The following is a 26,515-nucleotide window of genomic DNA, read 5'->3' on the forward strand; positions in this document are numbered from 1 at the left end:
TTAAAATAGAGAAATGGGACATTGTTTACTTTTTTGTTTACAGGTTGTTTTCTTTCTTAAGTGTGTGTAGAATAAAAAGTTGTTGAATTTCGGTAGTGTGAAATAAGTTGGGAGGTAAATTAAATACATTTTGAGCTGACTTGTCGTACTAATCACTTCACGCGAGAAAAAAACATGGACCCAGAGTTCAGCGCACACAGGAAATCATTTATTTATCTGTTAATGTGTTACAGGTGTGTGACAACTTTACCTGTGTATTCCTTTAGCTGCAGACATGGAGGCGTTAAAAAGTCTTGAGGGCAAGTGACGAATACACAAACATGACTGAAACTGGTAAGGAGGCCCTTTTGAAAATGGTTTGCCTTTCTTTTCCATGATAAACTATTAGTAATAATTTTAAATCATGTAGATTAAATAAATATAAATAATAAGGCAATTTGTTGGGTTAAGATTTTCTTGTATGTTTGGTCTCTTGTATTTTTTAATTACTTCATTTATTTATTTATTTATTTATTTATTTCATGTATCCATCCTTCTGCATTTAGAAAACTACAGTGTTATTTCACTTGCGGTAAGCAAGTAGACCTGAAAGACCTTTGTGTTTGATAAGCGTTTCTGTCTGTAAGTAGTTTTTTTTGTCTTCTCCTAGCCTATTTAATTGGCCCCTTTAAATCATTTGAATTATTAATCATATTACCTATTTCCCCCATCTTTGCTTTGCTTAGATTAATATCTGAGTGCACTCAGCGTTCCAGAAGTGTACTCTCTATGTCGTGTGTGTGTGTGTGTGTGTGTGTGTGTGTGTGTGTGGGCGGGCTTGCAGTTTTAAAACCCTAAACAGCATTACTCAGTGTTGCGTCACTTAAACGCAGCCTGGAAAGGCTTATTGTTGACATGTTTTCAGGTATGAGACGCCGAACAAAGTAGGACTGTGAACCTATGAACCCGTCCTCCCAGGCTTACCATGTTCTGACGTCACAAATGAGTCTTATGATAGTTTCCATGTACCAGCTATTTGTGTCTGACAGGAACAATTAGCCCATCTTTGAACCATACAAGACCAGTCATCACACAACCGGTCTCATAATTGCCTTCCATTTTCCCTCTCTTCTCTCCCTTCTCAGATGTTTGTGTATAAGTGAGTGTGTGTGGTTTGTGTGTTTTCCAGTGAGGATTAACCTAGTGCTTCAGCTGATGCTGATTGGAATGGCGTTCCACACTTGAGCGCAGGCTGAGGAGATTGGATGCTCCGTGTGTGTGTGAGACGGGGACAAAGCGGGACACCGTGATTTTGACGTCAACATGACTGTGTTTTTTTTGTTTCTGCCCAGGATGGTGCCTTTTTTTTATTTTTACACCCCCCCCACCCACTCACTCCCTACTTTTCATACAAACATACACATTGAAAACTACTGTACTACTGCTCCTGGCACAGTGCCATTTGGCACAGTCGGTTGCAGGTGGCTGTAAATGGGTTAGTTAGACCAGGACAAAGGCAGCCTGGGAGTTAAATAATCTCCCTCTGAAACTCTTATCTTGAAACGTTATCCTTGTTGAGCTACATTTTGCAGCTTTATGTAATTAATTCATACATTTTGCATTTCCTACCTCCATTTGGCCCCTTTTGTAAACATACATCAAAGATTCTTTAATTGGGGGTAAGGCTCCTGTTATAAAGCTCAGCCAGTGTGTGGGAGAGGGTGCATAAATGCTTGTGTGTGTGTGTGTGTGTGTGTGTGTGTGTGTGTGCGTGTGTGTGTGTGTCTTAAGCCAGGCAGAGCAGAATACGGCCTGCTGTAAGCCCAGGCATGTGGGATTTGTGTGATTGGGTTTAGTCAGCGCTGATAGGTGGTGTTTTTGGGCTGTGGATGACCAGACACTCCAGGGACAATATCGACTGCCCTGCTAAAAATATCAAGGTAAGACCTCACTGCCACACTTGCTGGACTCATTATCAGCAGGTTTATCATCATTCATTACAATCAGTTATTAGATATAAATTTATATTTATTTTGTATCCCACTCTAAGATGTGCGCTTTATGTTTGTAGTACAGGGGTTTAAGGCAAAGTGTCGTATAAAAGGTCAAATTGTTTTATATTCTTTTCTTTTTGTTGTGAGGCCTCTGATATCAGTAATCCAACCTTATTTATCTCTACGGATGCTTGATTGGATTTATTCTTTTGAGTCGGTCAAAGGAAAAAAGGACCAAGCACTATGATTTTTTTTTTTTTTTTGCAACTTTTGTATTTCCTTTCCTTGACATAATTGTTGATTTCATGAATGAGAGTTCAGCTCCTTGAGTGGAGATTGTGGGCATCAAATTGTGGGCATCGAGCTATTTTAGATATATATATATATATATATATATATACTGTATTATTATATTATTTTCATTAAGTTGGTCCCAGTATCTTGTAGTAGGTGTCTATAGCTGAACATGTAAATATTATTGTACCCCACATCATTTTTACATGCCTCTGATAGGCAACAAAGCTCTTACTTTCACGGATATAACCGACACATTTCTCTCACACACTGGAGTGACGCTGTGAGCATTTCAGCTACACTCCTTTTGTAAAGCAGTAAATCTACGAGCTGGTCACACAAATATCAACATACCCTGACTGAATCTGATTGTTTTATTTTTTTAAACCATTGGCTATGGTTGCCAGCTGTGTATCAATTTAAGTTTTCAGCCATTCAAACCTTGAACTTCACAACAAAGTTCAAATGGAATCAAATTAAACTATAAATGCATCACCAAATGAACATTTTTCACCTGAACTGAACTGAACTGAAAAAAAGACCATGAGTCTTTTTTTTTTTTTTTTTATATATATTCTCTTAGAGCTTTAAGGAATTATGTACACAGCCCATACCTTAATTATCTATTCTCACATGATTGAAGAGGTTATAATGTTTATGTCTCCAAACTGCCTGGAAAATATCTTTCCACCTCAGAAATGCGGTTGGTAGTGTCTTTCTGCCTAAAAGAGCCACACTGTGGCTGGAAGACCATTATATTTTGCAGCTAAATGCCTTTCAGTGCCAACACAACATCCGCTTAATGTACTGGGTTATTTTCATAGTCACTGCTCGAGGAAATACATCAAGAAATTTCATGTCCCATTGCCTGCTTTAAAAACAAAACAAACTTTCTGTACTTATTACCCATAAATTCACCTGAAGCTGCCGTCATGCTAGTCAGATCAGTAACGTCTTAAAATCCATCTATTCCAGTGACCAGTTTTAGAGGCTGCACATCATGTGTAGATTTCGGAAGCAGATCGGTCACAGGCGAGACCTTATGTCAACCAAATAAGGTGTAACAAGGATTTCAAGCTTCAAAACAAAACAAGCTTCAAAGTTGTGCTGCACAGTCTTGGTTTGGCAGGTAGCGGTGGCAGTTGAGCAGCACAAAAACTACTTCCAATAAAAAGGTCCCAGCTGGAATTAAACCCAGGTGACTACAGTTTGCTTTAACTCATTTTAACCCATTCAGACCTTATGTGAGTCTTAGGGGATTTTTCAAAAACACAAATCATTTATTTTTTTTCAATTTAGTTGTACGAGGGCGAAGTCGGTCTTTTGCAATAAAAACTGAAAATGTAACTTCTCAAATGGTTCCCATTTTTTATTTTTGCATTGTTTTCAGGGGCTGAGAAATAAAATGGTTTTAGTGAGCCATTTGAAGTTTTTCAGAAAACCTTTAAATAAAGCTGTCGGTCATAATGGATTAAAAAATAAAGTGGCACAGAGGACTCCCATCTGCTCCTTAACCGTTAAGAACATGCTGAAAGTGTCCGTACACAGGTGTGGTGTTGTGGGCCACCCACATGTACAACGTACAAATATCCTGAATGACTGGGAGAACATATTTCTGTTTCAGTTGTTAAAATTGACTTCTAGATTCACAAAAAGACTAAAAATGTTTCCCTTAACAAAGTACAACACTTAATTTGTTAGGTTATTCCGGGAAAACCTAAGTCTGCTTAAGTGCACCATGGTTCAGGGTTTGTTTTGCAGAAGAGGATGATGGCAAAAAAAAAACCTCTGAATGAGATTGCTGGCTACAGCTAAGAAAATGTATTATGTGCCAGTTTTGGACAATTTTGAAAGGCAAAGAAAATAAATTTTGACTCCAGTGAAAAAAGACATAAACACATCTGCTTATAAACATGAACCGCAGAGCTCGTCTGATAGCTGTTGAAAAATACAAACACAGTCCAACTGTGGTAAAGTCACCAATCTACTTATCAGAGTGAAGGCTAAAAACATAGAGAGCATATAAAAGTTATACTTCGCATTATCTGAGAAGTCGCTGTCAGATTGTATTGCTGCAATAGATTTTACGATAGATTTGTCTCGATCAAAGATGCTGTTTTTACTGACTTCACCCCCATGACACGTGGGCCTCTATCTTTTTGATACCTTTTGTCATTGTCTGATAACGGCATGTTTGATGCTTCATCATGACATGCAAATTTATTTCCACATTTTTTTTTTTTTTTTTCCTGGAATTTCTACGCTCTCAGTTAATTAAGGAAACATTTTACTTTCGAGATGTTTCCTCCCTGTTTGAATACTGTTGGAGTGACATTATGTCAGTCTCATACAGATACAACTGCGATTCTCATGTTCTTAATGCTGTTTTTTTTTTTTTTTTTTTTTTTTAAGCAATTTGAGCTACAGTTGCTGTTCTGCTCAATTGGTCAACACAGACCAGCCTTCATTGTGCATCTGTGAGCCCTGGCTGCTCTTGACCCAGTGGAGATGCTGTGACCCAGTCATCTACCATCACAGTTTAGCCATTGTCCAAGTCACTCAAATCATTACACTTGCATTTTATTTATTTATTTTTTTCCTGCTTCCAATACGTCAATCTCAAGGACAGATTGTCCCACCTGCTGCGAGGAGCCACTGTGACGAGATGATCAACGTTTTCTCTTCAGCTTTCAGTGGTCATAATGTTATGGCTGATTTTGGTGTATGTTTGTACACTGGCTCAATTTTAAAGTTACTGCTGTATGATAAATACGAGCTTAAAGTGCTGAACTTTAATTTGAGGATATCCATTTCCAAGATGGACAAAAGGTTTAAGAGTCACTGCTTTTGAATGCCTAGATTCTTCTTTCTAACAAGTAATTAAAGATTCAGACTGTTCTTTGGTTTTTAGGCTATTTTTGAACAGGACAAACTAGTGATGAAAATTGCTCAGTGGATTTGCATGTCTTCATCATGCTCAATCCTGATGTTTTCTGGTTAATGTGTTCTATTGTCTCTTAGCTCCTAGATTACTACTTGTAGCTTTATTGAATGATTGGGATTGCTATGTAAGCTGAAACGGAGGGAAGCTTAGAGGTACAGATGAGAGAATATGTTATGGGGGAATTAATTATGAAAAACGATGGCGTACAGAGAAAGATCTTACCCAGTCTCTGTGCCAGCGTTAATGTTTCCTACATTTCCTAACTTCTCGTGCACCTACGCAGTCTGTGGATTTATCTCTGCTTCAGGACAGGATGCTGTGAATATCGTTTGCCACTAAAAACCTGTTTTCACATCTGCTTATCAGGCTGCCCTCTCAGTCTAGAACATACAAAAACCCAAAGTGTTTTTCCTTTCTCTTGGGAGTAGTTTCCTCAAAGTACTCCCAAGTTCATCTGGCTGGTTAAGTTGTGTGTGCAGATGTAGTGGCAAAGTAGACTTTTAAGCTCACAACTAAACGTTTTTCCTCTACCATGTCTGCCTTCACTGTTTATTTTTCAATAAACCAGAGCTCAGAATGGCAGGATTTAGGGTGGGCATGAAAAAATATAGCCCATGAATTGGGAAAACATGGATACCATAAATTAGTTCTCTTTAGTGGATTCTGTTGGTTTTGTCTTTGTCTCCTTGTGTATTTGTGCAGTCACTGAGAACAACCTGTTACTGACGATGGAACTGTTTGCATTCCTCAAAGTGTTTGAGAGTGCCCCCATATATGCAAGTAAGCCACTGTCTGTTTTTCTTGGCACTTGTGCATATCTGTGTGTGTGTTTTCAGAAACTATTGTTCTCCGTGAAAGAACATTTACACCTGGGAAAAAAAAAAATCACTGAAATGGGTTGAGAGAGGGAACATCTCCCACATTTATATATACAAAAAGATATTATATTATATGTTTAGTACTCGGGTAATACTCTGTGATTTTTACCAAATACACACTCCATGTAACTGGCAGACTGACGATATGGATTAATAGGCTTGCCAGATTGATACAGGCTTGAAAAAGAAAAGACATCCTCGTCCACTTAAAGGTGGGGTAGGGGATCTTTTTCTGGAACATTTTTTTACATATTGCTTGAAATACTCTTCACACCCCCATTGCAACCAATAAATGAAAAGTTTTAGTGGCCTCTAGAACGTACAATCTAGGAAAAACACTATCCAATCATACTGAACGGACTGTTAACGATGATTGGATTCTGATGCATCTATCAAACTGCAATCTGCTCCTCCCTCCCCCTGTGCACGTACCCTTCTTCGAGAACGAATTACGCGTCCAGAAGCTTGGCAGGAAGCTAAACTAGAGCCAGCTTGGCTAGCACCTAGCATTATTAAACGTATAGTTAGCATATACTAAATACTAAATACGGCAACGATCGATGCTTGCTGTCAGAACAGCGCTCATGAACAAGCATTGCGCGTTCATGTACTCTAGAGGCGTGGCTTCGGGGGGAAAGTGAAGAAAAGGGTTGGGACTTTTGACCTGTGTATTTTCAAAATGCAGCTTCACTGGACTCTAAATCCAGGATCTCCTACCCTACCTTTACGAGATTTTACCTATCAGCACACAATTAACAAATCATGTGGTCCTCTCCTGGTGTTTGTTAGATTGGTACAGCAGCACATGACATGTTACACAGTGTCATTATTAAGTCCACCCTAAATTAAAAGGATATGTAGCAGCTTGGTGCTGCTTATCAAATGCACTTGATTAACTGATCATCAGCAGGTGTGAGCACCTCTCTAAAAGCAGACGTTTTTATCAGTTTGCTGGTCTGAAGCATTCAGGTGTTTGTTAACGCGATGCCAAGGAGGAAAGACGTCAGCAGTGATTCGGAGAAGTGAATGTTGCTCCCCAGACGTTGAAAACATTCAAGCTGCAGCCAATCATTTTAAGGGTGGACAGCAAGTTCACTGTAAGGTCAGACCATGCAATGTTCAGAGAAACTGTAAAAAGAAAAAGAGGGGCTACATCTCAGACTATACTGTTAGCATGTAAATGTTATAATTCATGACGGTACAATTAGGGAAAGAAAAGACTAAATAAATGTGGCTCGCCTGAAAGATTACCAGGAAAAAGCCTCTTCTCTCTAAGAAGAACAAGGCAGCACAGCTCACGGTTGCAGCTGTCACAAGACTTCTGGAACAGATGAGACCAAAGTGGAGATGTTTGCCCGTAACGCAGAGTGTTTGATGAAAACCAAAAACAACATATCAGCACACCCACCCCATAACCAACTGTCAAGCACAGTGGTGGAGGGATGATGATTTGGGCTTGTTTTACAGACCTGGACACCTTACAGTCAGCGCTCGAAATGAACGGTGTCCCGACGTCCCGGGGACCATAAAAACTTACACAGGGACACAACATTATCATATCTGGGATAATCGTGGGACAATGGGAAAAAAACTTATTATTATTAGTTACTTATTATAAGCCCCCTCTGTCCATTTTAATTGTTTAAAAAGCTAACAGCGAAAAATACATTGATGTTCATGCATGTCGGTGCATCAGTACAGAGCAGCGCATTCTGTTCTAGAATCTTTCGCCCAAGTCTGCCCTCACTTGCTAGAGCTAGAACTAACGCTAGTACTAGGTCTACTACGTGCAAGACACAGTTTACAGAATCAAATCATTCTCACACGCGTGACAAGAGCTGAAGACTGAAAATGTTAAGGTGGTTAAAACGGGCCGTGACGAGCAGTCAAAACGGCAAAACCGGAAGTGCGTTACTCACTGCGGCTAGCTTTAGTAGCGCCGAATTCTGAAAGCTGAAATTGAATAACCTCTCAGAACGCCGTTCTGAAGCTGCTTTTAAAGACTTCCCACCTATCTGTTTGTTCTGTTAAGTCATATGTGGTGTAAAGTTGGCTAAGCATTTGAGTGAAGTTCTTTTTATGGGAAAACTCAGTAGTACTGAGTCTGCACTACTGTGTGGTTGTCGCTTGGGTTTGTCGTTGTCACAATTCATGCAACACAACTCTTTATCACCAGTGCATTTCTGATATCTGCTTTACAGTAGCTCTTTTCCGTTAACGGGACGAGAGCAATCAAAACGGCAAAACCGGAAGTGCGTTACTCACTGCGGCTAGCTTTAGTAGCATCAAATATTGAAGGTACAAGTAGATGAAATGAACATGAAAGGGGTGTTGTTTTCAACTATAGTGTAGTGCAGATGTTGTGAGATGAAACATTTTCTAAATGAGCTGTTTGGCTCCTTTAAATAAATAGGTGTCTATTCAGTGCGGTCGCCAAAGTTTAAAAAACTGGAAATGGAATAAGTCTTATTTTGAAGAAGATATTGTATATGACAGGACATGTCATTTGCGTTTTGTAACTTTTATTGTAACATTGCAGTTACAAATATAGGCCTAATACAATATTCAGATGATTCTTAACCACTCTGCTCAATTTCAGACAAGAGAAAAATGGGGACACCATTGCTTGCATTCGGGACAATACAACAGAATTCGGGACCACTGGGGGACGCAAAGAAAAAAAGTTAATTTCGAGCCCTGCTTACAGTCATTCAGTCAACCATGAACTCCTCTATATGCTCGAGTCAAATGTGAGGCCATTAGTGCCACCTTTACAAAGCTGCGTGTAATCAAATGCGAACAAGTCTCAATGAACTGAAGCTACATTGTAAAGAGGACAACAATGACGAGACTGATTATACAAAAATAATGTCTTCAACTTATTGCAGCTAAATGTAGTTTTACAGGCTACTGCATTATGGGGAGTTCTTACTTTTTCACATACTGCTTCTGAATTTTGTGTTAGTTTTTGTTAAATGAATAATGACACAGTGGGATGTGTCATGTGTTCATCTCAGATTATATTTAAGGGCCAGAGGATTTGGTTTTAAGGTGCCTTGATTGGTAGTGAAAGAGGGTGTCCTCTTTTTTTTTCCCCGTGACTGTAGGTGTCGGACTGACAAGATACAGCAATAGCTTGGACATGTTGACGTACAGTGGAATATTAACTGATCAGAGATCCATACAGGTGTGAAAATAAGCCAGCAAGTGACAGGAAATGTCCGGGCAGAATGCAAAAGGGTATTTTGTGGTAATTTGGTCTCTGTCTGCCCAATCATTTCTGAGAGATCCACAACTTTTTCGCTGTCACGTCCAAGAGAGTCATCCGTCAGATAAATGGACTGACTGACAGATTTGACTCGTTTTTCATTTGTCAGGGTCATGCCCTGATTACGTCCCATAGAGATTAAAATCTAACAGGAAGGGAAAGTTGGCTAATAGTGCTTAAAGTCTACGACTGTCAAGAGTCCAAAGTTATTCAGGAAACCCCCTGCGAGTTGCCAAAGCAGACTATGATAAGCACATAACTCCTGACATTTGTGGCCGTACTATAGGGTGTTGGTGCATGTTTAAAATAGCTTGGTTACAAAAGCCGGCACACGGCCCGAAGCTTTGAGTTGTTTTTGTCTTAAAGTTACACTGAGCAGGCGCCCTGTTGAGATCTCTCGCATACACAGTTCACGAGGAGGCGAGACGTTTGACTTCCATAATGAAATATGATTTAATCACTCATCAGCATTGCAGCAATGACACTCACTCCAACTCAGCTGTGTGAGTGTAGATACAGTTTAAACAACATGTGTATGCGTGAGAGCTGTGTTTAGTCAAGTGTGGGCCTGAATAATTTAGATCACTTTGATATTGAGTTCATGACAGTCTAAATGGGAATATTATACTGTTTAGTTGCAGCATTTGTTTAGATTCAGATTTTTATTTTTTTTTTAATTATCATTAAATAAGTGATTGCAACTTTTTCACGCAGCCCTCATATGAACATTAAGATCCCCTTCTTTTCAGATGGTTCCATTTAAAGAAAAGAAAAAAAACTGAGGCCCAAAGAGGTCAAACCATTAATACTTCACAAAATACTCAGAAATGAATATAAATTTGCCTTTATTTCTTTCCTCTCCCATTAATCACGTCACAAACCCTTAGATTTGTTTCAACCCTTTAGGGGGGGGCCTACTTCTTGGCTAGAAACTAAAGAACCCAAAACAGCTGTGCAGCCTCGTGCTGCAACAGTAAATGATAGCTCATACGTCAACATATCAACCTAAAAATGTCATACTCTGCTTTATATATCACTTACTGTTTGGGCTGTTTGTAGAATAAATGCTTTAAGAGACACGACGTACATTTGGATTTATATTTATGTAGTTTTAGTTCCTAGGAGGGTTTTCAGCCAATTCCAGTACTTTTACTTGGGGTGAGACTCTTAATATTTCTTCTGTGGCCACAAAGCAGCACTGATCATGTTATGGGAGCTGCTTTATCACAGTTTCTTTGGTGTTCTTGGGTCTCTGCAAAAATGGATATTGATTCTCAAACTTTTTTTTATTGTGCAAACAATATTTAGCAGTCTGATCTCACCTCGTTTCATTAGAATATTTAATATTTTCCAAATGTTGCTCAAGCAGACAAAAATGCTTACGTTGCAGCAATAACCTGGAGGAGTGTGGTTACTGCGAACGAGGCTGCTTACTCGCAGCGAGTCCTCCCACCACCTTGCACCAAATACAGCAAGCAAGATGATTCAGGGACTGGACTTTGCATTTCTCTTTTCCAAGGTTGCATGCCAACTATGGTCACTAAAGAGATCTAGTTTTCTGCGCTCAGTCATGGTGGAAATTGATCAAATAGTGCATATGCCCGGAAGTCGGTGATTAGATTGCTGTGACAAAGAATTAGCCCTTTAGATCAGAACAGAGTACAGCTAACGCAGGTAATGTGGGACTGAACTACTGGTTTGAAGTCAAATCGCAGGATACGAAAAAATTCAAAAACGAAAGCTTTATATCTCCAGAGCAGGTGAGCATGAAGAATTTGAGATGGAAGCATACGAAAGGAAATCAAAGAATGACAGGTGAGAGCAAGAAAGAAAGGGAAAATGGGAAAAAAAATAAGGAGTGTAAGGACTTAAGCCCAGCAGGGCTTTACTGGTGTCTGACTGTGTGTGTGCGTGCAAGAAAGTAACAAGGAGCACCCTGACACGTTACCAAACAGCTACGTGAGGATAGGACTTCCCCTGTGTGCATTGTGTGACTGAGCGTGTGTGCTTTAATGAGAGTTCTGCCATGACCATCCTGTGTCAGAGCCGTGCTGCACTTCATCATTTCTGTTTGTTATTACTGCATCAACACAAACTTGATAGCGTAATGTGCAGGTCTGTGCCTGCATGATGGCCCTTCATTGTCTCCTGTCTGAGTGCATGCATCCATGCATCCATCTGTGCATATGTCTGCGAGTCTCCGAACGGGGCATGTGTGTGTGGTGCAAGTCAGTGAGAGAGAGGGACAACAAGGGAGGGAGAGGGAGAGGGAAAGGAGCGAGGTTTGAGAGCTCTTTGGGCAAACGCGGTATCCCGATGTGTCAGTGCACTCTGTTTCTCTGGCGAGTTTTGGCTGTACCTCAGGATTCTTTAAGTTTTGAGTGGAAGTTGTTGTTGCTGCTGCTCTTTGCACTCATTTTAGATGCTGCAAGTTCTTCCAGTCATCTTCAGGTAATGTACGAATATGTGTGCTGGGAGAAAATGCTATTGGTCACCAAAAGTATTCTTTTACATTTGCTGTTTGGGTAAGTGTCAGTGTGGCAACTAATGATTTGTCCAATTTAAGCAGAAGTTGAAAAGGGTTCAGAGGAGTGCCTGCATCTCATTTTTCCTTTTTTTTATGACGTCACATTATTTTTCACATACTTTTAAGTTAGTCATCGCTGTGGTCTTGTAGTTATCATCTTGTTGCTTTCTTTATTAATGATGGCTGTGTGAAAAGTAAGATAAGAAAATGATAGATATCTTGTTACGAATAATTATTTTCAGATTTATACACGGGCTCATTATGCAGTGTTATTTTTAGGTGAGGAAACCCTATGAGAAATAGATTTTAAATCTATATGAGTTACATCTTGGTCCTTCGTGTCTTGTTTTTTCTTTTAATTTTGTCAAGTCTTTCTTCACATGCAGGTCATACGCGGTATTTGACTGAGTAGTTCTGTGTTGAGGCAGCATTACAGTCGCTACATTGTGTTTACAGCCAAGAAAATAACATTTTTCATTTGGACATTTTTTCGCAGATTAAAACAAAGATTTATTTTTGCTTTATCCTCACAGCTTTTCAGTCACAAACCAACTTAAATCACACAATGCAGAATTAACGATACTTCTGAAAGACCATGTCGTGAAGCTAAAGGGTTGTTTTTATGAGAAAAACCAAATGATTGTGCTTGGTTTGCACTCAGTCCGGGAACACAGCGGGGTCCTGGTGTTGTGGCAGTCCGATGTGAGTGAGGAGGGAATGTTGTGCGATGTAAAAACTGCTGGACACTCATTCTTCATTAAGATGATGGCATTCCATAAAGATTGAATTTTCTCACATTCTGGCGTCCATTACTAATTTAAGCCTACACTGTAAACGGTCTAATCCAGGTTTCAGTGGCTCTCTCAGCTTTAGCTATAGAGTGTGTGTTGAATATTTTTTTGTTGAAAAATAGATTTTTATTTTTTTATTTTTTCATTTTCTCCCTTGCTGATTTTAAAACTAAATAACTTCGAGTCTTAAGAAAAACTATTTACATTTTGTGCACATTGTTCTCCATGCTCAGGTTTAGTTCAGCATATGAAGTAATATGATTTCAACATTTAAAATGGGGAAATAAAGCAGCAAACTTTGCTCCATCTTTGTGTCACCTAAAGTTGCACAATAGACTCGTGGAATTGAACTAATCTTTTTTTGCTAGCGCGTATGAATACAGTTACAACAAGAAAGCACATGTCAACAGTTTCTTTTTTTCCTTTTTCTGTTTGGTTTGTTTAGGTTTTGTTTTGTGTTTCCTCTCCTCAGAATACCCTTAGTGTTCGTATATTTCCCTAAATTCTTCTCATTTTATAGCTCTAATCAGATAAGCACCTAAACAGGTTATGCAACTGATGGCATGAAATGGGAAACATGAGGGAAAGGCTGCAGTGAATAAATTGACGTGTCCCAGCAAAATCCCAATTTGTACTGCTCTTACACCTAAGCTGTTTACTGATTAATTTATTTATTTTTAAAAAAGGAAGAGAAAAAAACAGATTTTGTATTTCATAACAATTTTCCCTGTTATAATTTCAACATTTCTGTTTTGTACAAAGTCATTGAATCTATCCTTTTAAAGTGTGTTTTTTCCCTCTGTGTGTTGCAGTTTGCCCCATCACTGAGAATCTCAGAGAACGAGCTGTTTGTGGAGAAGATCCAAGATTCTTGCAACTTTCCTGCTCCACATCCTGTTCAAACACATCTCTCGTCTCGTGTGCCCTCCTCTGCCTGTCCTAGCAGCCTGCTCCGACTCCCTGTTGCTCAACAGACCCTTTCACTTTCAGTCGTCTCCCACATACACACCTCCCCTCGTCCTGGCCTCATTTTCTTCGTTTAGCTCTGTTCTCCTGTTCCCTCTCTCCCCCACCTGTGCAAGAGGGACAGACTTAGTGTTTCCCAGAGTTATCCCACGCTGTCATTGCATCCTTCACTCACTCTCCTCACCCCTCTAACCCCCTCATGGGCACCATATCAGCCAGCAGTATCACATTCCCTTCATCATCACTGAGAACCTCTCTCCATCCCTAACTGCTTTGCCAACACCAACATCAACTCAACCCAATGGAGACAAAAGATCTGATGATGACGAGCATGCTGACAACGGACAAAGGGGAGAATGAGGGAGAGAGGGGAGAAGAGGAGACGACACAACAGGAAAATGGTAGACTGGTGCTCGCTGATGGTCTCGCAGACGGAGGACCCAAGAGCCTGACCTCTGGCTCTGGCCAGCAGGTGTCCAACGGCTTCACAACATCCACCCCTCAGAGCCCCAGGGAGGGACCAGGGACTGCAGCTGGTGCTGTGGGTACAGCCTCTGGACCTGGAGGGGGCACTGGGTCTTCGGTGCCGCTGGGAGGCTTTAGAACTCTCGTGGTCCAACAGACCAGCTTGGAGAGGCCCAGAGAGACCTGGAGCAAGAAGATGGACTTCTTGCTGTCTGTCATTGGCTACGCTGTGGACCTGGGAAATGTCTGGCGCTTTCCGTACATTTGCTACCAAAATGGAGGAGGTAGGGAATCAAAAGGAATCAAAAGGAAACCGGTGGAATATAGAGAAGGGTTTGGAAGGATTTTAAAGACTTTAAAAGGCAGAAGAGCGGGCCCTTTTGTGGTTTAAATTTCACAACAACATATTCTATGATTTACAACGTATATTGCATCTGAAGTGAGTTAAATCACTGCAAGGTAACTTTCACTTAGTTACAGATGGACATGGATGTAGATTATATGCTTTTTCTGCAAATATAATTATAGAAAAATGGGTCACACCGACAATGAATGACACCGTTAAAAAAGTTGTTTATGAATTTAGTCCAGGTATAAAAAGTGTGTTTTCTCACAAGTCCGTGCAGCCTGCCGTGCTTCGCTACCACACAATCCTCACCTTGCGCCAAACAGGGCCTCCCTCTTTATTGAATTTGCAATAATAATATCTTTGCAATTTCCTGTGTTCTGTGAGTGTGTCTCACAGAGCGAGGTAGAGATGGAGACTGGGAGACACTTGATAGAGGCAACAGTATTAATTGTGGTTTTTATGAGAGCGCCTTTAGTCTCTTTCTCCTTGCTTAATAACCTGTCGCCCAGGCAGCTGCTCAATCAACCCTTATCTCGGTTTTCATGTCACAAAGAGGCACATGTGTACACACCCTCCTTTCCACCAAACAAACGCACACATGCACATAAAGTAAGTTTATAATCTGATAGAAAGAAAGAAAGGAGTGAGATGTGTTATCAAAGCTGGAGAGTCAGATCTGGCTTCCATCCTGCTGCTCAGCAGGGTTTGGGCCTTAATTCTACTTTTAGGACTCCTAATGTTTTTTACTCTGTAATAATAAAGACAACATCAGAGTAGTTCATATTTATTTTAACATTAAATGAAGAGCAATATAAACGTGGGAAAGCATGTCATGATGCTTTTGACTGAAATGTCAGCATGGAAATGCTCAGTGTCTTTCATGAGTGTGGATGGTATTTGAAAGAGCGGTTTTACCATGAGTCGGATTATTTTCTGTTCTACTGTAACTCTTCCTTTTTCCGCTCTTCACATCCATTTTCCCTTCTTTCCTGACTCCTTTCTTACATCTTTCATTCATCGTTCATCATTACCCAAATGCCCCCTCCTTTTCTCTGTCCAGGGGCCTTTTTGCTGCCCTACCTGTTGATGGCAGTATTTGGAGGTGTCCCTCTGTTCTACATGGAGCTGGCTTTGGGCCAGTATCACCGTAGTGGCTGCATCTCCATCTGGAAATACATCTGCCCCATATTCAAAGGTAATGCAGGGTGCGAGGAGAGAACAGAAACTGCAGAGGGAAAGTCTGGGATGGGAACATGAGAGGAGAGAGCAGAAACCTGCCAGTTAGAGAATGAGAAAGGAGTCTGATAGACAGCTCATTTCACCTTCTTGTCCCCCTAGTTTCTTGTACTTCTAGTGAGACGTACTGACTCTCTGTTATGGAAATTGTCACATTTCCTCACCAAATGCCAGAAGCTCCGAAATGTGATCATATGTAGATGATTGTTTTTTGGAAATGTCACCCACTTAACCGAAGGAACTTTATTAGCTTCTAAACACTGCTGCATCATCTCAGCTGTGATTGACTTGTATCACACACGTTAGATTCCTTTTTTTTGTTTTATTCTCAGAAATGAATTGATAGATAGATAGATAGCTTATTAAAAAGGCTCTTTGGGCTAATTATACATTTCCTCACCTTCTCCAGGGATTGGTTTTGCCATCTGCATTATAGCTCTATACATTGCCTTCTACTACAACACCATCATGGCCTGGGCCCTCTATTACCTATTATCGTCTTTTCGGGCCACCCTGCCCTGGACCACCTGCACCAACAGCTGGAACACAGTCAACTGTAACAGCTACATGTCCTCCGACCACAACGTGTCTTGGTCCAACTCGTCAACGTCCCCTGCCGAGGAGTTCTATACGTAAGTGCATGTAAGTCAGATGTAGAGGTGTTCGAGGGCAGAGCTACACAGGAGGGAGAGGTCAGCGTAAGAGGGAGGAGGAGATTTAGAATGCAATCTCAGGGTCGGTTCTAGTGTTTATCGCCACCTCTTTCTTCTAAACATTCAGTGGCATCAAGAAAAGTTGTTTTTTTGTTTTTCTTCGTTGCTCACGGTTTCTACGGTGAACTTAATCAGCTGTTCACGACACCGTCTCTGAGCCTCTTCAGGGTTTATCCATAGTTGGCCTTCCTAATGCGGGTTTAAAAGTAACAAATTCCACAACTCAGTCTGGCGCCAGAATTTCCTGTTTTCAACATAAATCACGCCTCAGCTTTATCATCCGAGCTGTGTGTGTTTAACCCATGACCTGATGTCAGCCTTACTGTTCATTTCAGACCTTTTTTTTTTTTTTTTTTCTTCACTTCAACTTGTTGACATAATTTTGCTACAAAGACTGCCAAAGCCCCCAGCACTGCACTGCGGCTGTGCTGTTCTCAGATGAACTTTGGCTGTTGCTTATTTGTGCTCATTTAGTTTTTTTGGGGAACCAGCATTGAATGGAAATTGAATTTTTCTCTTCCTGTTATGATTAGTGGCCTTTACAACATCCACTTTTTTTGTTTTATTGCCTTTTTATTTTTGAATGTTACTTTCTACTTCATCTCTATCATTTAATTTCCCTTTTTCAGAGCTTTGTTTGAAATTCCAACATCCCTTCCTTCAAATCTCTTTCTTTTATCTTCTTTCCTGTCACCTTCTTGTTTGCTCTCCTCTTCATCTATTCCTAACCTCGATCACTACAACTCTCCTTGCTTCCTGTCCTCTCTTCTTGTGTCACTTCTGTATGCTTCCATGCGGTATTATGTGTCGCTTGTGGCATCTCACTCAACTTCAGTCCTAAACTCACAAAGCCCCCCCCCTCTTTTATGTCCTCTCACCAGTCGTCAGGTGTTGCAGGTCCACCGCTCCCCAGGTCTGCACCAGCTGGGCTCAGTCAGCTGGCAACTGGCCCTCTGTCTGCTCTTCATCTTCACTATCGTTTACTTCAGTATCTGGAAAGGAGTTAAGACGTCTGGAAAGGTAAGTGATGGGGTGCCTGCATCGTTGATTTGGGCTGTCTGTTGGATAGATGGATGGATGGACAATTTAACAGGGATTTTTCTCTTATCTCTTTACAGAATAGGAATTTTGCACTTACACTGATTTGTACACTTTACATCATCAAGTGTAAAAGTCGACTAGAAAGGCTGCCTTGATGTTAAAACTAAACATTTGAATATGAAAACATGTGGAAAATAATCTGAGTTTCAACTGAAAGATTAGTCCTGATACATTTATATATGACAGTAGAGCAACTTTAGCTGATGTTGGTCATACATCAGCCTAATTGTTTGCACAGGAAGCTCCTGACTATAGTTGAAAATATAGATCCCTTTATATAAAGAGGTGATTCCTGCTGTAACCATTGCGGCACTTCGTCTCCCTCCCTGTGATATCTCTACCGCCATTGTCACTGTTATTATTATATCAAGGCAAAAGCTTATGAAAATGAACACTAGCACTCTATCATCTCTTAAGTTCATCATTTGTAGCATAGTCGGTTATGTTGTTTTTTAAAAGACATTTACACAATTATCAAGAAGCAGTCCCCTGGAAAAATCCTGTGGTTTGTGTTTTGTAGCACCACGAAACATTTCCAGTAATTACAAAGGGATTAAAGAGCTTGATCAAACATTGGACCCTGTGGCCGCCTGGGCATATGAGATGATTAGAAGAAAAATAAATGAGTTTATCTGCTTTTTTTTCCTGTGTTAGGTAGTGTGGGTGACGGCTACGTTCCCCTATCTGGTTCTCTTTGTCTTGCTCATCAGAGGGGCCACTCTGCCAGGGGCCTGGAGGGGCGTTGTCTTTTATCTCAAACCTGACTGGGAGAAACTTTTAAGCACTACCGTAAGTCAGCTGGTGCAATGTAAGTTATTTGATGTCCATACTTAGTTATTTTCTTTTAAACATACATAATCGTCTCAGGTCCTTGTCTCTTTCTCTTTTTCTTGATGCTTTACAAATCAATACTGTGAACTGCGCCTTTAATCGCTGTCTCTGACTTTAACACTATCAAAGGTGTGGATTGATGCAGCATCTCAGATCTTCTTCTCCCTGGGTCCGGGCTTTGGCGTGCTCCTTGCCTTTGCCAGCTACAATCCATTCCACAACAACTGCTACAAGTAAGAACACGGGTACTGTTCCAGTATTAGTTTCATTCATCAGTTACACCTGCCTGCTTTAGCAAGAAAGCGCTACAGCAGTATTTATTTACTTTTCAAAAAGTGCAATGAATCAAAAATACCAAATCTTTTGAATCTTTGAATGAAAGCAAAAAATCTTATGTGAAAATATCTATAGCTTTCTCATCATTCTGCCATCGCTATTTTTCCCTGCCAGGGATGCGTTGGTCACCAGTTCAGTGAACTGTTTGACCAGCTTTCTGTCAGGCTTTGTCATCTTTACGGTGCTGGGCTATATGGCTGAGATGAGACAGCAGAGCGTGGATGTTGTGGCCAAGGATGCAGGTAGAACACAGTCTGTGACACTGGATTCTGTATCCAACTCACCTTGTTGGAAATGTATTCATCCAAAATTGCATGGACATGAGAATGTTCCTAAATTTCTGTTGAGCAGCATATACATTAATAACCACCAAGCTCTGTGCTTAATATTTTTTAAGTTTAAAACCTAAATACAACTGGAATGATAAAATTCAATATGACCGGCGTCTCTTTCTCAACAGAAACGATAATTTCTTTGAACCTGTTTCTCTTGTGTCCTCCCAGGCCCCAGTCTGCTGTTCATCATTTATGCAGAAGCCATAGCAAACATGCCTGCCGCCACGTTCTTCTCCATCATCTTCTTCCTCATGATCATAATGTTGGGTCTGGATAGCACGGTGAGTCTGCTTATTACTTACTGTTTCTCCACGTGTTTCCCCCTCTTTTCATTATGGACCGGATTCTGTTGTTTCCCAGTTTCCAACCTTGAAACTGAGATTTCATGTTTATTTTTCATAAAAAGCAAATGCCTTCTTGTCTTTGCCTTGTATTTACTTATTGCACTCGATTCTCCACTAAGGGATTATTAGTCCGCTGTTCCCTTTTAAATAACATTCAGGGAAAGCAAAGTGATCGGAGTTTCCCACTGCTGTTGGTCTCATCTCCATAAGCTTTTGTTTATCTGCTCTGAGGCAGCCAGCTGGAGACCTGTAATGCTCTTATCACGTCCTGATAATCATTTTAGAATCGGCATTGAGGTTGTTGTGCCCCTCGTTTTTACGACTGAGGATATTACTGCAAGACGTGCCAGTGTATTTGAATACACTGCCTTAGCATTTTATCTCATCCACAAAGGTTGCCAACAATATACTGCTTTTGATACATACATGTATGTATATATATATATATATATATATATATATATATATGTATATGTAGTCAAGATAAGCTGGCTTCTTCGCTACATTTATGCATCTTTAAAGTTTTCCTTAACTGCTCTAACTTCTCCTTTTCTTATCTCCTCTTTCTTTCTGTGGGTGTTTTCCTCTCACCAGTTTGCAGGCTTGGAGGGGGTAATTACAGCAATGCTGGATGAGTTCCCTCATATCTTGGTTAAGAGACGAGAGTGGTTTGTCTTTGGCCTCGTGTGTGTCTGCTACCTCGGAGCTCTGTCTACACTCACATATGTAAGTAAAGTAAATAAACCACTTGACGTAACCATTTACTATTAAAAGAGCAATTTTTAATGATCCTTTACTAAAGTTTAATTAAGAGATATAGATATATATATCTATATATAGATATATATCTATATATAGAAACTGCAACTCTCCATCATTTCTGTAGTTTACTTTAGCCTAATGTGCCCCAAATAGCAATAATCTGAATTGAGATCTTGGCATCTAATCTTTTTATCTCTGATCTTCATCATAGTACAGCAGTTACTAATGCAGGTTCCCGCACTGAACATTTTTTTGTCTCAGCCTTAGAAGAGGAAACCTGGAGTGGTTTATAAAAAGCCTCTCATAAAGAACTCCTTTCGCATGTCTGTGATGTGTCTCAGGGAGGAGCGTTTGTGGTGAAGCTATTTGAGGAGTATGCTACGGGCCCGGCGGTCATCACCGTGGTGCTGCTCGAAATCATTGCTGTTTCCTGGTTCTACGGTGAGTCATGATGGTAAAAATGGAAATTTGTGACTGCACTGAGTCACTGTGTTACAGTAGCTTTTTGTCTGTTTCCTCTGTGTAGTTTCACTCACAGATGTAAAGATGAGTCAAGCAAGGTAAAGAGACACACTTTGTCTGTGTGTGTTTTAGGTACCAACCGTTTCTGTAACGACATCCAGGTCATGCTCGGTTTCTACCCGGGTGTTTTCTGGAGGGTCTGCTGGGTGGCCATCTGCCCCTGCTTCCTTCTGGTTAGCATCATGAGCAGAGTTCAAACACTAACACTAATGAGATTCAGCACTTGAGGCAGCTGTCTTTTTGCTTATTATCTTTCCGGATAGTTTTTCATGTTCATTGTGATGTTTGATTTAGTTTTGTTTCTATTCTCACTCTCAGTTCATCATCATCAGTTTCCTGGCCTTCCCTCCAGAGGTCAGGTTGTTCGACTACCACTACCCACCGTGGACCACTGTCCTGGGCTACTGTATCGGCGTGTCCTCATTCATCTGTGTACCTACTTACATGGTTTACTACTTGCTTAATGCAAAGGGCACATTCAAACAGGTACAGAAATACCCATTCATTATCCCCACCCTCCCCTCACTCTGTTTTCTCCTCCTGTCCTGTATCGTATCCTGACATTTGCTCTCTAACTGACATGTCTCCAACAACAAGGATTGCCTCAGGTCCTTTCCTCTCCATGCACAGTCAGGGTCTACCCTCTCCTGTGAGAGCACATGACTAGAGATCAGGATCAAAGGAGAAAACGAGGAGACGCAGGCCAGAGATTAGCGAGGAAAAAAAGCCATGACAACACTTAGAAGTAGGCACATGCACATTCCGCTGTGGAGGTGTAGACTGTCACGTTTCCAGATTTGGAAAAAACTCTAGGAGACCATGCCTCAGCGGTCAGTTGTGCTTTAACATCAAATTAGCCTCTACAGTCTAATAATCATCTCTGATACAGTGTGGATTACCTTCAAAATATGTTAACGAGACCAGTTGTATGATTTTTAATTCTCCCCACCATGGGGCTCTACCTGAAAGTGTGGCACTGCTCTTTGTGCCTTATTGTATAGCAGCTTATAACTTACATAATGAAAACAAATACAACTTCTTCATTGTCATAGATGCTATCATTGTTATCTTGTTCAACACTGTGTGAGAGTTGACAGAAGGGAGGGGGACATCAAAGAGGCTGGTTGACAGACCTTCTCTGGCTGTAGTTGTCCTGTATTGACTCTGCTGCCAGGGCGCACAATGGCTCTGACATGAGTCGACAAACAGGAGTCCTGTTTTTTGTGTACGTATGAGTATAAGAGGAAGCAGAGACCATGCAACTCTGGAGAACAAACAGGGCAGAGCAGCTTCAAAACCTGACGAGTGACTGTCACATGTAGCATTTGTTCCTACTGTTAAAATGCAATCAGTCGCAACCTATTCAAACAGTGTGAACAATGTTTAGTCGTTTTATCTTCATCACAACTGTGCTGTGGCTAAAAAGTGGTGTATTTGATTCCTCCTCACTCTCTTTATCTTTCCTCACAGCGCCTGTTAAAAAGCATCACTCCGGAGCCGAGCAGTGACAACCACAGAGACTTTATAGTGACCAATGCAATCTGACCAAACCCTGGCCATGAGAAGGCGCTGCTCTAACTGCCTGCAGTGCCCTCTTCTGGACATACTGCAAAACTACAGGACAAGGGGGCTACTTTTCACCATGTTTGCCTCTTTACATACATCTCCTTCACTGGCTCTTCTCTCTCACCAAGATCTATAAACTGGGATGGAGCTCGGCTGAGCCAGGCTGCAGCGGCTTTCTTTCGTGTGGTTTGGTTCAGCAGTCTTAGTTGCAAGACCCACAGCTTAGTTTCATTGTCCTTAGCATCCTCCTCATATTTTTACATCTCTCTAAAGCATAATTCAGTGACCACCTAACAAAAAATGTAAATACTTACATAAAGTATGACACAATCTTATGCTCATGCAGGCGATGATACGTCCACTCAAACTGTAGATACTGCACATGAGGCGCAGCTACAGAAGGCCAGATAATGCTCTACAGTCAACTCTCACTATTTATTTTTCATTTTCATATTATGCTGTTAAGTTATGCATCCTAATATGTAGCAAAATTCAGGTATCCTTTTCATCTGTAACTGAAGCCAAATACACGAGATCTGTTCTGTTCCTGTTCCCCAAGCTGTCTCAGTATTGTAGTTGCTGTCACGTTGTGTTGATTGTCAGCCTGTGTTCATCTGGTGACATCTTGGATAAACGACAGATTTGCAATGAGGTCCCTACACTGTGAAGCACTGTCTGGTAGTAACATGAATGTGTATGTGTGTGACACTGTGTGCATGTGAAAGCTAGACTGTTATAAAAATCCAGAGGAAAATGGATCACAGACAAAACTAACCATGTTTATTCAGTCCATAACTGCAATATAAGATATACGTATTTATTTTTTTATGTATCAGTGCTGCCGTTTTGTCTTTCCTCACAGTGACACCACCACGAGACACAGTACCTCACGGTCCTCGTTCAGTTCCAGTAACGTTCTGCACTCTGTCATACTGCGTATCTGTCAGTCACAGAAGCCAAATATGGATCAGAGCTAATAACATAATCAGTTTCGTAGTCTGAAAATCCAAAAAACTGCGTGCCTGTGTGTTCCTGAGGGTGTGTGTATGCAGGAGCAGGACTTAAAATGTGGTGATCACTGTACATCTACATGTATTTACTATGAGTCTGGTATTGGTGTAATCTATCATGTGAATACCTGTCTCCTTCCTCCATGGATGTGTGAACCTGCGTGTGTTAAGTATCTTGTGTGATGGTCAATCTGAGTGTGTGTGTGTGTGTTTGTGTCAGTTACGTGATCTCCTGTTATGTCAAATGCCAAAATATCTGATGAAGAAAGTAAATCCCTCTTGCCTCTCTCTCTTGTACCTCTTGAGCTTATATAAAATCTCTGTATGTCTATAAAAGACTGTACTTAGAAACATATGTATAGAATAAAGATATATAGATATATGGGAAATTACAAATAATAAAGATATATGGAAGTCAAAAACAATGGTCTAACATCTGCTTTGTGATTTTTTTTTTTTTTTTTTTTTTTTTTTTTTTTTCCCACTTGTCAGTTCAGTATTGTACACATGTAGGTCTACTTTATTCATTTTGACAAGCGTGGAACATAAATGCATGAGAGGGGCTCAAAACTGAAATATAAAATTTAGATTGGGATGGAACCATGATATCAATAATTAATTTTTTCAAAGCATTTAAAGGTAGAAAAAGATTAATACAAAAAACTCCTGCAAGCACAACAACATGCCTTGTAGCATTAAAAAGGATTTAACAACAATATTTAAATTTTACTGCCCCCATCAGGCCTTCGAGACTCGTTTTTAAAGAAAAAAAAAAAGCAAACCAATTTTAAACTGTATCAGGGCAAGAGTATAAAAGTTCTTCCAAGCCTCAGAGTGGTCACACAAGCACTGTTGCTAAACCACATTATAAATACTCTGTAAGACGAGCATTTTGGCAGCTCTTTAATCTCTACATTTGGTGAACATCCGGCCCTGCTCATCATCCAGCTAAATCAGCCCTCTTGTGAAGCATGACGGTGGCAGTGTCATGGTGTGGGGTACGTTGCAGGCACCCCATGTATAGAGGCTACAGTTCTCGCTGCAGTCGGCCCCGGTTCGAGTCCCGCATCGGACGGCCCTTTACTGCATGTCATTCCCCCTATCTCTGCCCCCTGCTTCCTGTCTCTTTCTTAAACTACCCTGTCCATTAAAGGCATAAAAAGTCCCAAAAAATATTAAAAAATTTAAAAAAGAATAACAAAACAAAAAAATGGTAATGGGCATTTCCTGTCACCCTGTTAATAAAGGGTAACAAACTCTATAAACCCCTCTTTTTTGAATGTGTAATGAGCTCACGAGGCCCAAATTTGGCACACGACATCCACAGTGAGCATGAGACAATCGCAGCACACCAAAGTTTATGTAAAATCTTGTACAGAATGTTATGATTCGGTCGGTTTATACGAAATCTGAGTGATAAGATTGAGAATTGAAATCATGATCAAAGGCCTCGGTGGAGCAGAAATCACATGTTTTCTCCGAGCCTCTTTAATCAGAATCAGAATCAGAATCGCTTTTTATTGCCAGGTATGTGGACACACACGAGGAATTTGACTCGTGTGTGTTAAATCCTGCTCGTCCCAGCATGTCAGGACAATCATAGATCCTCTGCCAAGCTGTGCGTGTCTGTGTGTACATCTGTGCGCAACATGACGATCCTTGTCATCACTGATTAATCCTGTCACTGAAATCTGCAATCACCAGCTCCAGCTAACAGTCTTGTGCTCACATGCAGACACTGACACACAGACATGTGCACTGTGGAGAACAAGCAGGGAAGTGAGCAGAGATACCTTCGAGCTGTGAGCTCATGTTCAGCACATGTGCAGCTAGAGCCAACGTAGAAGAGAAAAACTTTCAAATGAAACTCCAAATGTGCATTTTACAGATTTAATTGCAAATCCCTGAGTTGTGCGCCCGGCACCTCTCCTATATGTGTGAGGAGTGTGCGCTTTATTGTGGCAATATCCTCTGAACTCCCTCCCCCTGACTGATGGACACATCCTGTGTTCTCTGTCTGGCTTTATCACTGCAGATCTATATTAAACAGCGCAGCGCAGCCAGCGTATCCCTCCACCTCTGCTGTACCTGACATCTCAGCATCTGCCCAGCTGCCTGTCTGCCAGCCTCTCTCCCTATCAGGTGTCTATCAGAACCTCCAGCTCATTTCATCTCTTTCCCAGCTCTCATATCTTCTTATTTTCTTCTTTCTCTTATTCATTTGGGCAAGTCGGCTCCAAGTTTGCGAGCACATCTGTGTCCCTGCTCTTTCTCTCACATGCATATGTATGGCTGCTGTCAGTTTGAGAGCACCCTCGCAGGATCATGCCGTACTTGCACCCTGATAACCTGAACACTTGCAGAAGTTCACTCTCGGAGAGCAGCTGAGTTTGACATATCTTTCAACTCTGTTTCTGCCTGCCTCCCCTCAGTAGTCCTTGGGAAGGTTTTTGAGAGAGATCCGCGGGGGTTACCCTTTTCATCCAAACAAAAGAATCCTGGCATTTACCTCTGGAACTTGCTCCGTTTGTTCTCTCTCCGTCTCTCCACTTCTTCACCCAACCCAGCCCCTCTGCTGATTCCCTGATACTGTTGCTGCCTCTGAAGAACAGGAAATGAAACTCTTTTTTACCTCCCATCTGTCGCTCCCACCCTTTATCACACAGAAACCTTGATTCCCTGCAATGACTGTTTCTCGCTCCCCTAATGAACTCATTTTGCACGAAGGGAGAATACCGTCTTATCTCTGCAGAGTAGGCCCCCCCTTTCTCCTGCAGAGACTCTCACTTTTTTCCCCATCGCTCGCATTTCCCCATGCCTTCTTAGTTCATATAGCTGTTGCCAAGATACAGCAAGAGCTCCTTCATCTGTTTTCTTCTTATTATAGGTGAAGAGATGATGAAGATGAAGGCAAAAGCAGAGGAAATTATGCTTGATAGACCAGCATGGGCTCAATTATGTATGCACATAATCAAATTACCAAGGATACACAAGTATGTTGCTGTGTTATTGTTTGCGTGTTGCCCGTACATGCTGGAAAAAATGTAGATTTAAGTGGGTTTTAATGGGCAAGAAGTATCATGGAATCAGATTTACAACTCGATCTAAAAACATTTAGACGCTGTGTAAACTGTGAACAAAAACAGAATGCAACAATTTGCAAATCTCATCAACCAATATTGATTAATATTCTACTCGCAACAGAATATAGATAAAAATATCAAGTGTCGAAAATGGGACATTTTGCTGCTTCGTGAAGAACATCAGAAGGAACACAAACCCCAAAACGTGCTGCAATTAATGA

The 26,515-nt window shown here is 40.8% G+C and overlaps 1 protein-coding gene across 1 annotated transcript; it reads left to right on the plus strand.

Moving 5' to 3' along the window:
• The first annotated feature begins 11,619 nt into the window (after positions 1–11,619).
• slc6a4a (solute carrier family 6 member 4a) lies at positions 11,620–23,636 on the plus strand. Its single transcript, XM_075473905.1, has 14 exons — positions 11,620–11,808; positions 13,488–14,390; positions 15,516–15,650; positions 16,101–16,323; positions 17,286–17,424; positions 18,160–18,294; positions 18,466–18,569; positions 18,787–18,914; positions 19,176–19,288; positions 19,946–20,077; positions 20,455–20,554; positions 20,708–20,808; positions 20,954–21,121; positions 22,106–23,636. Exons 2-14 carry the CDS (start codon positions 13,943–13,945, stop codon positions 22,178–22,180), a joined length of 2,001 nt encoding a protein of 666 aa, XP_075330020.1. The 5' UTR covers positions 11,620–11,808; positions 13,488–13,942; the 3' UTR covers positions 22,181–23,636.
• The last annotated feature ends 2,879 nt before the right edge of the window (positions 23,637–26,515 follow it).

Source organism: Odontesthes bonariensis, chromosome 9 (assembly GCF_027942865.1).
Source record: "Odontesthes bonariensis isolate fOdoBon6 chromosome 9, fOdoBon6.hap1, whole genome shotgun sequence".
NCBI classification, from domain to species: Eukaryota; Metazoa; Chordata; class Actinopteri; order Atheriniformes; family Atherinopsidae; genus Odontesthes; species Odontesthes bonariensis.

Excerpts from the sequence above, each read along its gene's own strand:
- slc6a4a (XM_075473905.1), top strand. The coding sequence starts at position 13,943 with ATGGAGACAAAAGATCTGATGATGACGAGCATGCTGACAACGGACAAA. Across the intron at positions 18,295-18,465 it reads AGAAACTTTTAAGCACTACC|GTGTGGATTGATGCAGCATC; the intron begins GTAAGTCAGCTG and ends ACACTATCAAAG. Across the intron at positions 20,078-20,454 it reads CTCTGTCTACACTCACATAT|GGAGGAGCGTTTGTGGTGAA; the intron begins GTAAGTAAAGTA and ends GATGTGTCTCAG.